Below are 12,969 nucleotides of genomic sequence, written 5' to 3'. Positions count from 1 at the left end.
CTAAAAACACAGCTGACTGCATCGGTTACGTCACCGCTGTGGTGCTCATGAGCAACGCACAATAACTGCACTCCATCACATTTCGGAATGTAAACATTGCATTCATTGACGCTGCATAAACAGTGTGAAAATAGTTAAATGACAACTAAATATGAATCCCAGGCATACAACTAGTTTCCCTTTTATTGTAACAGGAACTAATTCTTGTCATAAAAATGGTTTTGTCCCCTTGTAATGCTGAACATGCTACACATCTTGGTGTATTCCACTGAAATACTATAAACAACTGATTTTTTTTCTTTTTTTTGTGTAATTTTAATTTTGTTTCAGAAGAAACAAAACATAGTTCATAATATTTATTATGACACCAGCACTTCTTCCTGTAGAAGTGCTGGTGTTTTGTTCTTGTTTTAGACCAGGGATGTCCAAACTGTGGTCAGGGGCCAATTAGGGCCCCAGAACTAATTTTGTGTGGCCCACCAGCACTGGTAGTTGAATCAACCAAATTTTTGTTAATTTATTAAACCCGACTAATACATTTTTTTGTATGCTTAGCTTATTGTAGAGGAGTAAAAAAAAAAAACACTCTAGTATGATTTCTTGTGTGATTTTTATTTTTTATTTTTATTTTTTGTGATGTTTTAAGCCTTCTAGGTCTCTCACTAATAAATACTTGTTTATGGGTGCAGCTGGATAAATGCAGCTCTAGTTTAAAGCACTTTGAGTGGTCGATTTGACTAAAAAAGATAAATTCAGGCCATTTACCCTTTAGGTTGTACCAAGCTCTTGATGATTAGCTCAGTTTATTATCAAAAACCAGAACTTTGATTTCCAGGCGTCAGTTCCTGCACTTATTGTAGCCATTATTAGTAATGGCTCTCTGGCAGAGCAAAAAGCAAATTGATATATTTTAGTCATTAAATTTTTATTGTCTCTTAAATACTTTTCACGGCACATAAGATCAACAAGAAGAATATTACTGTGGAGAGCCTGCAGGCTTAAAAACCACTTCTCTTCATGTCCTTTGAGAGGCTCCTGATGAGTTAAAGCCTTTGCATGAGCCTTTGTAAATGAAGTCTGGCAAGACATGAGTAAGAGTCAAGTTTTGCCTTGGCAGTCAGTGCTTCACTTTATACATCATAATAAAAAGATAAAAAACAAAATCATGTCAATCCACCTGCCCACAAAGGTTCAGAAGTAAGAGTTATTGCTGCCGTGCCTTAAGATGGCAAATCAAAGCCCTCGGATAGTGGAACATGTGGAGAAAAGGTCTCGTTTTTGGACTCGGTTTGAGCTCTTTTGTGTAAAGGTTTACTTTTTGCTGTCCACATGTGCATGTCAGGCTCTTATTTTAAGATCATAAAAGGATGTGAAGTGCCTTTGACAGTAAAGGAAAACCTCCTGTAAAGACTTACCGTTTGTTGGCAGGCCAAGATCAGTCGAGCGGGGATTTTTAAGGTTGTGTTAATGGGATTCTTTCTACAAGTGAGGATGTAAAATAATATAATGTTTAAAAAATGTGAAAAAAAATTGGAATAACATACAGGAATGGTGAAGTTTCTGTGTTTTTCTACCCAGTGCTGAGACTACAGCATCTGACCTGAAGCAGCTACCAGTTCTCCCCACCAGAGTACTGAGGGAGCATCCATCGCTTAACTACTGGTAAGAAACCTGATCACGATGTCTCTTTATCAGCTACAATAAGCAGCATTCAGAATCCATTTCTAGTCTTCCTGAGTGAGTAGTTTAGAGCTGCAGCTAACAATTATTTTAGTAATCGATTATTCTGACAATTTATTGAGTAATTGGACAAAAATAAAACATGGCACATTCTGCAGATTTTTCATTTGACTGCCTGTTTGGTACAATATTAAAAGTACATGTTTTTCATCTTAAATGCAAAATGTATATATTTTTTGTCCAGTTTTGCCTTAATTTCTACTCCGAGGTTGTTCTTTTAGCAGGTTGGCATGTTTTAGAGTCTGGTCATTTGATTACTAAATTAGTTGCTGATTATTTTCATAATTGATTCATCACAATTAATCCGATTAATTGTTTCAGTCCTACAGTGGTTTCTAATTATTTATGCTATGGTCTTAGTTTGCGTGTGAGAGAGCATGTCCTGTTGAGGATCAGGGTGATGGTAACGGCCTCCATGTGTTTTTCTGAAGCAATACAGATCCTCACCGTCTCTGTTAAAGCTCCAAAAGGCTGCTGAGTCAGCCTAAACGAACAGCCGAGCTCTTTTCGTGGTTAATAACACCATTTCCCTCTTGGCTTCTTGCACCTTAACAGCCACACAGAAACTCAAACTAGCTAGCTTAGAGTTTGGTCAACTAGCTTGCAGCATTCAAGCCGAAGTCTGTTGTTGTCAGGGCTCATTCAGCTTTGAAGTGCTCAGGCATGTTGATTGGAAAAAGGTCACATATCTGAGTTAGTGACTGCCTGGCAGGGCTGATCAGAGAGCTTCCAAGCCTGCGACTAAAACTGCAGATAACAGCAGCTGTCTCTTCAACACGATGACCTGAACTGCACCACTATCAGCAGCTGCCACCATTTGAACCAGTCACCTTGCTTGTTTTTGAAATGATTCGCAGTGCACAACTAAAAACAATGCAAGCCTGTAATTACATAACTCAACAGAAGTACAGCACTTCCCTGATCACTAGTGTTTACTATAAATACGTGTCGGACATTATACTTCGCTCACAGCTGATACTTTATCTCTCTACTCAGGAGGAGGAACTGTAATAAAATATCTTGAAGTAGATTATTTGGAGTTTTGAGTGTTGACACACGTTAGCTGATTTGGACAAACTGAGTAGAATCTGTTTAGAAATGCTTTTTGCTGTGTATTTTTAGGGCTTTGTCTTGTAAGAAAATTATAAAATTATAATCTTACTGTAAAAGTGTCATAATATATTGCTGCCATATTTCCTGCCTTTATGTTTGATACGAAAGACAAAAAGCAACCCTAGCCTTTGCTGATAATCATCTTTGTCCAAACACTCCACTGTTAGTACCTCATAGGCCGATCATTTGCTTTAATAGAGATAAATTGTAGTGCAAGTTTATTTAATACATTTTTTATTTGCTTCAGATGTGAAAATTAAGTAGTTTATTTTTTTCTATTAAAATTGAGTTGCACTGTCATCTACAGAGAACCTTATGAATTAGTCATGATAGAAAGTTGAATTGACAACAAAATGTGACAGAGTGAGTAATGGCTGATTTGTTTGAGCAGCCCTGTCAACTCCGAGTTCATGCGGTGCCGCGGCATGTCGTTACGTAACACTTGGAAGGTCACATCAGCTTCCAATCAGGACCGTTTGAACGTTCATGAATTGCTGGAAACCGGATCGGGGATTGCTGCTCACTGGGTCTATCTGAAGCCTTTACTTCATCAAGCTGCTATCAGCTGGTAAAGTTCTGTTCACCCGCTCAGCTATGAACACATGCAGACGCACACATGTGCTAAAGATGTGAGCATGTTTTCTCCAACATGCTCTCAATAAAGCATTTCTACTTTACTGTTGGTATCTACCAGATAATTTCAATGCTCACATCATGTAAGGCACAGCGCTTCGGGTTTATACGTGGTCCACACGCCTTGATAAACAAAGCCAAAATAGTTTTTGTTATTTTGTAAAACTTACAGTTATGCTTTGTGCCTGATACATTTAAGAACAGCCATCTACTCATGCTGAGTTTAGGATTGATACTTCAAGCATGTCTGCTTTGAATGCTGTAAAATGTATGCGCACAGAGCTGATCACATGGCAGGGAGCCATAACAACCAATACATCTTATTTTTTAAAACTGTCACGTTGAATGGTGAAAACACTCACTGAAGTTGGATAAAGTTACATATTTGTTTGGCCAAACCCAATAAAAAAAAAAGCTGAAAATGTTGAATATTGTCTGTAATATTGTTTTTAAAGTATTCAAAAAATTTATTGTGTTATTTGTGTTATTTTTTAACAATATTGTCAAAAAACATTGACAATATCGGCCAAAATCAGAATCGGCTGTTCAGGCTTTTTAAAATGGATGATCGACCATAACACTGCAATCGGTCAGAGACATTTAAAAAAAATGCCCAAAGTGCTGTTTTGACCACATATTTCACAGGTCAAACTCCAGTCCTGGAGGGCCGCTGTCCTGCAACTTTTAGATGTGCCTCTGCTGCACCACACCTGAATAGAGTAATTAGGTCATTAGCAAGGCTCTGGAGAACTGATCTACACAAGAAGGAGGTAATTAAGCCATTTCATTCCAGTGTTTTATACCTGTGGCACATCTAAAAACTCCAGGACGGTGTCCCTTGAGGACTGGAGTTTGACATCCCTGAAATTAATGACTAAACTCAATTGATTTAGACATGAAAAATAAGCCATCTCATCCTTTTAAATAGAAGCTTGTAGGTCAGGTTCCAGTTATAAAGTCGACAGAGAAGCAGGTCTCTGTGTTTACAAACCCATTATTAGGAGGATGTTTTTGTTGTAAAGCGGCTGACTACACTCTGAACTTTAATTACATTTATTCATTAGACTGGGAGGTGCTGAGAGCTGCTGGTTGTCTGAGGCATTCCTCCGACTCTCCAATCCACTCCGCCGCCGTTGATTTGCAAGCCCATCTCTCTGCTCTCCCTCCCTGATATCAAGCAGATGCGTCCTCGCAACATCCTCATTGGGAATGAGCGGAGACATCACCATACTTCTACTTTTATCTTTATGTCTGAGAGACTGCTCTGTGCTAATAAAAACTGATTACAGTGAGAAGTAAATGGGAGGCATTAGCATGGTTATTAGATGAAAGTTATCAGCGGGCCAACGGGCTAGGCTGCATTTTCTGCATGAGCGGACCGAATGTGCTTCAAAGAAAGAGCCCTCGCATAACAGTCCCTCTGTGGCCACAATCTGTTACACTTGACGGATTATTCATTAAATGTTTTATCCTCTCATCCGCAGTGAGGAGAGAGTGATTGAACATTACAAGAAACTCAAGGGAGTGACCAGAGGACAAGCCATCGTAAAGTAAGTTTGGGAAACAAACAGAAAATACTGTATGTGTGGTGAAGTCGGACAGTGTTGCCTCTGTCTGTCTCTCCTAGAGTCTGCATGTGCTTGCACCTCTTTAACCTCATGTCTGCACTGTGGTGGCTGCAGTTAGAAGAGGTGGCTGTCAGCGTGCCAGACTGTGTCATTAATTAGAAGGGCTGCTTCCATAGTAGGCAGCCTGCCAAGCCTTGGGAAGCATGGAAGTCCTCCATCGTGCTTTCCCTGGGACCAAATGATTTCTGTCCTTGAACTGATCAATGGACTCTCCCCCCCTCTGTCACAGCCCCCAAAGCAAATCGATCAGCTTGTCATTGTAAATGACTGCGGCCTCTCGACGGCTGGATCTTAAATCCCCGTCTGTCAGTTGTGGTACAGATAATCAGGTGACAGTGATGAAGTGTAAGTAGCTGAATTTCTGTTAACCTATTCCTCTCTCGCTGTAGATATCTGGCCCTGGTGGAATCTCTGCCCACATACGGAGTTCATTATTACTCTGTGAAGGTAACGGCACCGCCCTAACACACACAGCAGTCCAAACTTTGAACAGTCATACATTATCTTGCAAAAGTATTCATATTAGTGATGCACCGATCCGATATTAATATCTGCATTGGTCCAGGTAGTGAAGAAAATTCTAGATCAAGTATCAGTGACAATGTCTTTTTTTTTTCTCTCTCTCTCCATTTAAGTTTGAAATTTAAGAAAGTGGTGCCCATCATCTTTCTGTCCCTGCTAATGTAAAGCATCCCTACAGCCTGATGCTACCACCACCATGTTTTAATGTGGGGTTCCAGATTAATTGCAGTTTTATCAGACTGCATTTTGCATGAACCCCAAAAAGTTTAAGACTTTTTTCATCTTCTTCTACATGTATTATTTTTTTTTTCATATTTGGCAGCAAACGTATAAGCGAAAAAATACTATGACTTGTTTCTTCTGCCAGTCTTTTGTAAAGACCAGATTTGCAGAGTGAACGACTCATCTGGTCTCTGTAGCTGAATTTGCAATCCTGAAACATCTGTACGAGCGTGGTTTAGTGAGTTTTAGGGAACGAAGTGATCCGCCTTTCCCCGACCAGGCCTTATTAAACTTAAGGTGTTTTAAAAAGATCAAACGGCGATGTTAAAATGTCTCTGTCAGCTTAGCAGGTTTTTGTTTTTTGTTTCGGACCTCTCACGTATTTGATCCCTTCTTGTTTTACCATTTCTCTGATCTTAATGAGATAATAGCTTCTGTAATGGGCCTCCTTTTTCAGACTCCACCAATAAAGCTTGCTCTAACGATTCTTATGCTCTGTGTGTGTGTGTGTGTGTGTTTTTTTTTTTTCATACAGGATAAACAAGGAATACCATGGTGGCTGGGAGTCAGCTATAAAGGCATCGGCCAGTACGATTTGCAGGATAAGCTGAAACCAAGAAAGGTAGAATCGTTCACAGCTGTTGTATTTTTCTCATGTTTCCCCAACTTTCATACCTCATTGCTTAAGCACTTTCTTTTTCTTTTTTTTCCCAAGCCAATTTGAGATTCAGTGTTACAGTTATTCTTTTATTACTTCAAAAACAAACTTATTGTTGTTTTCTTACAAACCACATTCAGCTCTGGACACAACAGGTTACAGCAGATTAAGGAAAAAATATTTAGCATCTCTAAAATTCTACATTTGCTGCTGGAGCCACTGGCATCATCACACTTTTTTTGTGTAAGTAGGTGAATGATTTATCAATACGCTAAACAGGCATAATCTGGGTTTCTGGTTCCCAGGGATGGAGGATGAGGAAAACAGATGGAGAAAAATAGTTTAGTGAGTCACCGTGTCCTCGGTGCACTCAAGGCTGTGAAGTGTCAGAGCAAACACTGAGAGCGTCAACACCAGCAAAATGATTAGGAAAGAACTCAGCTGACCAAGTGTAGAACAGCAATGCAGGAGGAAAGTCCAAATGAATAACAGGGTTTACTATCATTTCACAATTTAAACTGGGATTATAATCTTATATTGACCAGAAGTATTTGCTGAAATACACCAAAAATATGTGCGAAAGTTATTCCTTTCCTTCTGCCACAATTTTGTGTTAATTTCTCCTGAGCTGGTTTCATTAGACTGAGCCTTGCTGCTGCATGACAGGAACCTGTTGACGTAGCAGGGTGTGCTTTTATGCTGAAATCTGAGTCATTAACGGGCAGAGGCACAGCATGGTGCTCCTCCGTTCTCCTCCTGGACGTGTAATTATGGCGCTCCATGGGAAGCTGTAGAGCACTGGGACAGGTTTGGCCCTTTGCCAGCTGTAGAGGAAGGAGAGTAAAGGGTGTTGGGGGGAAGGTAAGAGCTGTGGGACAGCAGTGAAAGTCTCAGGATGCTGGAACGGTTCAGAGAAACAGACTGTTCTGTTTCTGTCTCCTCAGCTCAGTGCGGTATCAGTTAAATTAGAGTTTCCTGGGCAGCACAGACAGAGCCTTCTGTTTGACCCGAGCTGTTCCCTCTTGCCCTCCGGGCAGCCCCTCTCAGCAGGCTGCATTCATTGTTGTAATCTGTCTGTTTGCGTCTCAGCGAGAACACAATTGATCAAACAGTACAGAGCTGTTGCTTGCGGTGGCTGGGGATGCTGGGATTGTCCCGTTGTTACTGGTGTAAGGTTGGTTAACAGTTCACATTGTTCTGTTTTTAGATGCATAGAAAGTAGCATTGTGCTACAATTTACATCAAAATCAAGTGAGAATGCTTTAAAAAAAATCCACATCTGGTGGGATCAGATTGTGTGCATTGAATCTTGATTCTAATTCATCATTTAGAACGATGGCTAATTATTTTTGCTTTTCCAATGTTAGTCTTTTTCATCTCCGCCTTGAGGACTTTTTGTACCCGCTCCGGGAGCCGATGACTGAAATATATTTTCTATAATCTACTCATAGTTTAATGTTGTTATGTACCTCCAATAAATCATGTTCACTAGCAGGGAGTCGCTTCCTGTTCTATGGGAATGATCACAAGTCTGATGAAGCCTGATTATCAGATGAAATCTGGGTTTTCTTAAAGCTACACCTTTACTGATGTGAACATCCCGTCTACAAAGCCTGCGCATCTAAAACAGAAAACTAGACTGAGTTAGAAGGGAGCTTGTGATTTTGTGAGAAAATAAAGAGTTGTAGAGAGTCTGACTCTTAACAAAAGTGTGAGTAATGAAGGGAACATGTTCTCTGATGTTTGGTTAATTTATCTGGCAGTTTCCTTCTCGCTGTCAGGATTTCACAACTCTTGGTTGTGTGTCATTCTCTGAAAATGTACAGTGTTGCCATTGAGCAGCAGCTGGTATGTGACGCGCTGTGTGACGGGTGGAGTCAGTCCTACTCTGCACAAGCAAGTTCCAAAACGACCTTTGACACATTTAGCATTTTTGATCAGTATCTTAAATCAAACATCTATATCTGATTTTTCTTTGGTAGACTAGTTGCCCGTGGGGGGTCTTTGGTTTGTTGGGTGTGAGCTGGATATGAACAGGCTGATCCCATCTAAAACCACAGGCGTTTCTGGCAAACGACCATGCTTCTTTAATTAGACGCTTGGGAATTACAAGAGAAACGTAAATAGAGCAGGAAGATGCATTTTGTTTGCTCTTGTCTTGTGCTTTTGGGTGTACGAAAGTTATTTATTTAGAAGTGATGTTGAGTGACCGTGTGATCTGTTGGACTGTTTCCAACGGTCCAACATTAAGTCTTGTGACTCAAGAGTTTGAGGTGTGTCTCTTCGCTGGCACGTTGCAACACCAGCTATTCTCTTCACAGCCGGTGGAGTTCAGTAGTTTCACCGGAGTGGAGTTTCTCTAATGATATGCTGATCCACTCGAGTGTTTATTGTTCTATTATCTGTTGGTATTATGTAAATGATTCAGAGTGGTAGTAACCAGCATGTGTGAGAATCCCTCACAATGAGGCACATCCTGCTGCCTGGTTCCTGTGATTCATTAAGTTAGACTCTTTGTTATTATTATTATTATTATTATTATTATTATTATATTTTTTACCCTCTCCCCTCCCCCAACAGTAGTTGACAGAGAAATGCAGCTTTGGTTTTAACATAATGTGTGATGATCCATAATGCTGTGATATTACATATTAATCCAGCTCCTATATCCAAAGCAGGGGGATCTAGTCTAATATTAGGCTGGTGTGGAGTCAGCACCATCCTAACATTCTGCTGGTTGGTGAATGGTTGTGCTGTGTGGTGCTACAGGAAGCCTATGTTGCTAATGATTAGTTCAATGGTTTCCAATCTTTTTGCACTGGGAACCAAAACTGGCAAATTTAAACGATGGGCGGGCCACAAAATTCATTCAATTAAAATTGCAGAAATTCTTTTTTGTTTTCTTTTCTTTAGTTCTACCTGCTCAAGAAAAAAAACAACTATTTCTTAATGAAATTGGCATATTATTATAGATCCAAAATATACAAAGGGCTTCAGACTGTTTTCTTATTAAAAATAAAAAAAACATTTCCACATTTTTGAGGTCATCAGCTGTTTTCTGCTTTGTTTGCCAAAGTTTAACTATTCTAGACTTTCGGTCAGAATAGTCTAAAAATCCCTTAAAAACTTAAATACAGTCACAGCCACACAGTTACCTAAAACTGTTGTAATAAATGGTTTTTATCATCATATTTATCATTTTCACATTAGTGTCACAAAATATCACGATAACATTCTAAGTCCATATTGCTCACCCTTACTTTAAAGTATTTGAAACCTGGGTAACCAGAAGCAGAGATGAGTTTAAATGCCTCCAAACAAGGAAGTGTCCTGTTCTAGTTGGATACCTGCACACAACCTGTTCATCAGGTCTGACTGAGAACCAGCAAGGGGAGGAGGAAATCTGCGCTCCAGCACTGGGAAGCCAGAGGCAGCATAAGGTGCTGGTGATGTCACAGTGGGAGGGAGCTAAAGTTCAGGAGGGGGTGTGGTTACCTCAGCTGAAACTTGCAACACCTATCTGGATCCCTGAGAACAGACAAGAGGGAGTATTGTTCGAGGAAGCTCTAGCCCTGTGGGAAAGTCACAGTCAAAGGATTCAATATAAAACCAAAGAGAATTCCAGCAGGATCCAACACAAAACACCGGCCGCGGTAAGACTTTAAAAGTTGACAGATTTTCCTTTTTAAATCCTATCTGGCTGGATTTAGAGAGCTCTGTATGGCGTTTATCTCTGTAGTGCTAAGATAAGTTTGGAGTCTCTGGTGGTTTAAATATAGCCTTTGAGTGATTTCTCTCCAAAGAAGTCTTGGAAGTTTAGTCCTCCTCATTTGGTATGAAGTCAGTTTTAGGGTTTTGGGCCTACAAGATATTTTCCTGCCAAGTGTTTCCTGAGCTGATTCAGTAAGCACAGCTGGTTCTGTGGGACAAAGAGAGGAGAGCGAAATAAAACGAGAAGCTGGCTCCCTGCCTGGCTAGGATCGGCTCCCTGGAGCTGGAGATGTTCACCTGGCCAGCCCGACCGGGACTCTGACCTGCCTTAGTTACAGATTGTTTCTGTTATTTCAGTCATTTTTCACCTTTCCATACATGAGTTGAACATTTAAAAAACACACAATCCTGAAAAAACAAAATGAAAAAAGACAGAACTGATAAAGAAATGAACATTACTTAAACCACTCAAAGTGCAGACTAAGTTTGTCACCATAAGCAATTAAGGTATTATGATAGATTAAAAGGAGGTCGGTAATTTTCTATCTAATGATTAATATTTTTTCATGGTCAGTTTTCTTTTCAGATACAAACCCATCTTATTTATGGTTTCATTCACAAGTGGTTTTTATTTATTTATTTTTTTTGTCGTTTTGTTTTCATATTTAAGATATCTCCAGTTCCAGTGCTTTACAAAATGAAAGTTTTGTAAAGCCTTCTCAAAAGCAAGTTCGCCTTTGAGAAGGCGAACTTGTGTTATTACAACACATTAAATGGCCTCAAAACAACAATATTATCGTTAATCACTATAACTTCTGGGACAATTTATGGTCCAGGAAGGAATTTGCCGTCATGACATTCTCCAACAAGTTTCAGTTGAGTCTGTGGACAAAACTCATAAAGTTAAAGAAACGGTCACAAAAATTGGTTTGACAGCTTTTCTCATAGAAATTGCATGGATGGAAGTTTGCACTGACACCTGACTACCTGCTCCACTGTTGCAAAACAGTCCAAGTTGCTTTAATATTTGCTTTTCCCTCTGGTCTGGGAACTTCTTCCCTCTCATGTGACAGGACTTGTAGCTCTGCAGAGTATATTTGTTTAACATCCTCATGTGCATCAGATGACTCTGAATGTTTGCATTCTGCAAGCCCACTTTTCAGTCAATGCTCCCAGTTTGTGTGCTCAGCAATATGTAATGCCGTTCTTTCTCTCTCTCTCTCTCTCTCTTTCTTTCTCTCTCCGTCTGTTTCTTTGCAGTTGTTTCAGTGGAAGCAGTTGGAGAATTTGTACTTCCGGGAGAAGAAATTCGCAGTGGAAGTGAACGACCCGCACAGGTCAGCAGACGGCCGCTTCGCTCGTCTCTTCTGATCCGAAGTGGCGCGTCCTTCGTGTTCCGTGCGCCTGTTTTAGTCGCCGCCCTCATTTCAGATCTCCTGTCATTGTGAAGGGCATCTGCAGCCACTGGCCCGTTTATAACCCAGTCTTGATAGCTTATATGTTTTACTAAGTTTTTTTTTTTCATGCTTTTCAAAAGCGATTTTAAAATTCTCAGGTTGCTTCTATCAGGTTTTAGTCAGAGGTTCTCAGCTACTCAAACAGTTCTAAAATTAGAGAACAAAATGTATTTTGAATAAAAATATAAAGAATAAAATGTATTATTAAAATGTATTATTTGCTCTGTTGGCTCTAATTTTAGTCAGAGAACATTTTTGAGCAGCAGGATAAACATTTCTGTCTTCCTTCGTAGAAGAACAGTGACCAAACGGACTTTCGGACAAGCCGGCCTGGTTATCCACTCCTGGTATGCCAGCCACTCTCTGATCAAAACCATCTGGGCGATGGCCATCAGTCAGCACCAGTTCTACCTGGACATGAAGCAAACCAAAGTGAGTTTCTATGGTTTCCAGCTTGAGCTGTGTCTACTTGTGTTGTTTTGGGTTAAAGTCATGAAGTGAGGTTTGTTGCTATCTGGTTGTGGTTAAAATGACGGATAAGCTTTGAGTGTAGTTCTCCACGAGGAAGACGCTGAATGACCTAATAAGGATTTTCCTGGAAGCCAAGTTATGCGTTTGTGCACGATGCAACTGTTTATGGTTTTGGTTTGTCGAGCAGTGTGCCTCTACAAGGAAGTTAATTCGAACTGATTTGGTTGATAGCTGAGGTTTATTTTCACCTGATTGTATCATAAATAACATCGGGACTTGTGGAAGGTTTAGTTTGATGTGAGGTAGAAGGATTATTGCGGTCATGATGCGATGAGAAATTATTCTGAGTCAACATTTTGACCTGGTTTCCAGTCCCGTCTTCTGTGTTTCCAAATTATTAGGAAAAGCCATTCAACTAAATCTGTCACAATTGTTCAGAATCAGAGTATACTTTACAGATCCCCAAAGGGAAATTGTTTCTTTAACAAGCTACTCCATCTAAAGTGTTGAATATTAGCAAATACAAAATATAAACATAAGTGATAAGTAAAAAAATATATGCGTAATGTGAAATTGTAAGTAATGTAAATGTGACATAAATATAAATCAAATTAAATATGTAGGAACAGGTAAAAATGTTAGTCTGCAAATGAATCTATAGTTGCATGATAAATCAAAATGAGTTGGATAAATGAAAGGGTCTCAAAACAACAGTACTATCGTTTATCGCAATAATTTCTGGGAAAATTTATCATCCAGCACAATGTTTATCATGGCAGACCTAGTGTAGAACTATTCCTACCAGAAGTGATTT

General features: G+C 39.7%; 1 protein-coding gene across 5 annotated transcripts in view; it reads left to right on the top strand.

Moving 5' to 3' along the window:
• frmd4ba (FERM domain containing 4Ba) overlaps positions 1 to 12,969 on the top strand; it is a 57,431-nt gene that overhangs the window by 35,478 nt on the left and 8,984 nt on the right. For all 5 annotated transcript variants that reach the window (XM_007565601.2, XM_016678336.1, XM_016678334.1 and 2 more), the window contains exons 8-13: positions 1,579 to 1,662; positions 4,971 to 5,036; positions 5,504 to 5,561; positions 6,394 to 6,480; positions 11,488 to 11,564; positions 11,978 to 12,116. In XM_007565601.2, coding sequence (XP_007565663.1) covers positions 1,579 to 1,662; positions 4,971 to 5,036; positions 5,504 to 5,561; positions 6,394 to 6,480; positions 11,488 to 11,564; positions 11,978 to 12,116 — 511 coding nt within the window. The remainder of the gene's footprint in view (positions 1 to 1,578; positions 1,663 to 4,970; positions 5,037 to 5,503; positions 5,562 to 6,393; positions 6,481 to 11,487; positions 11,565 to 11,977; positions 12,117 to 12,969) is intronic.

Source organism: Poecilia formosa, unplaced genomic scaffold (assembly GCF_000485575.1).
Source record: "Poecilia formosa unplaced genomic scaffold, Poecilia_formosa-5.1.2 Scaffold180, whole genome shotgun sequence".
Taxonomy (NCBI): Eukaryota; Metazoa; Chordata; class Actinopteri; order Cyprinodontiformes; family Poeciliidae; genus Poecilia; species Poecilia formosa.
Note: the sequence above shows the minus strand (reverse complement) of the source record. Positions and strands in the feature narration are given on the sequence as shown.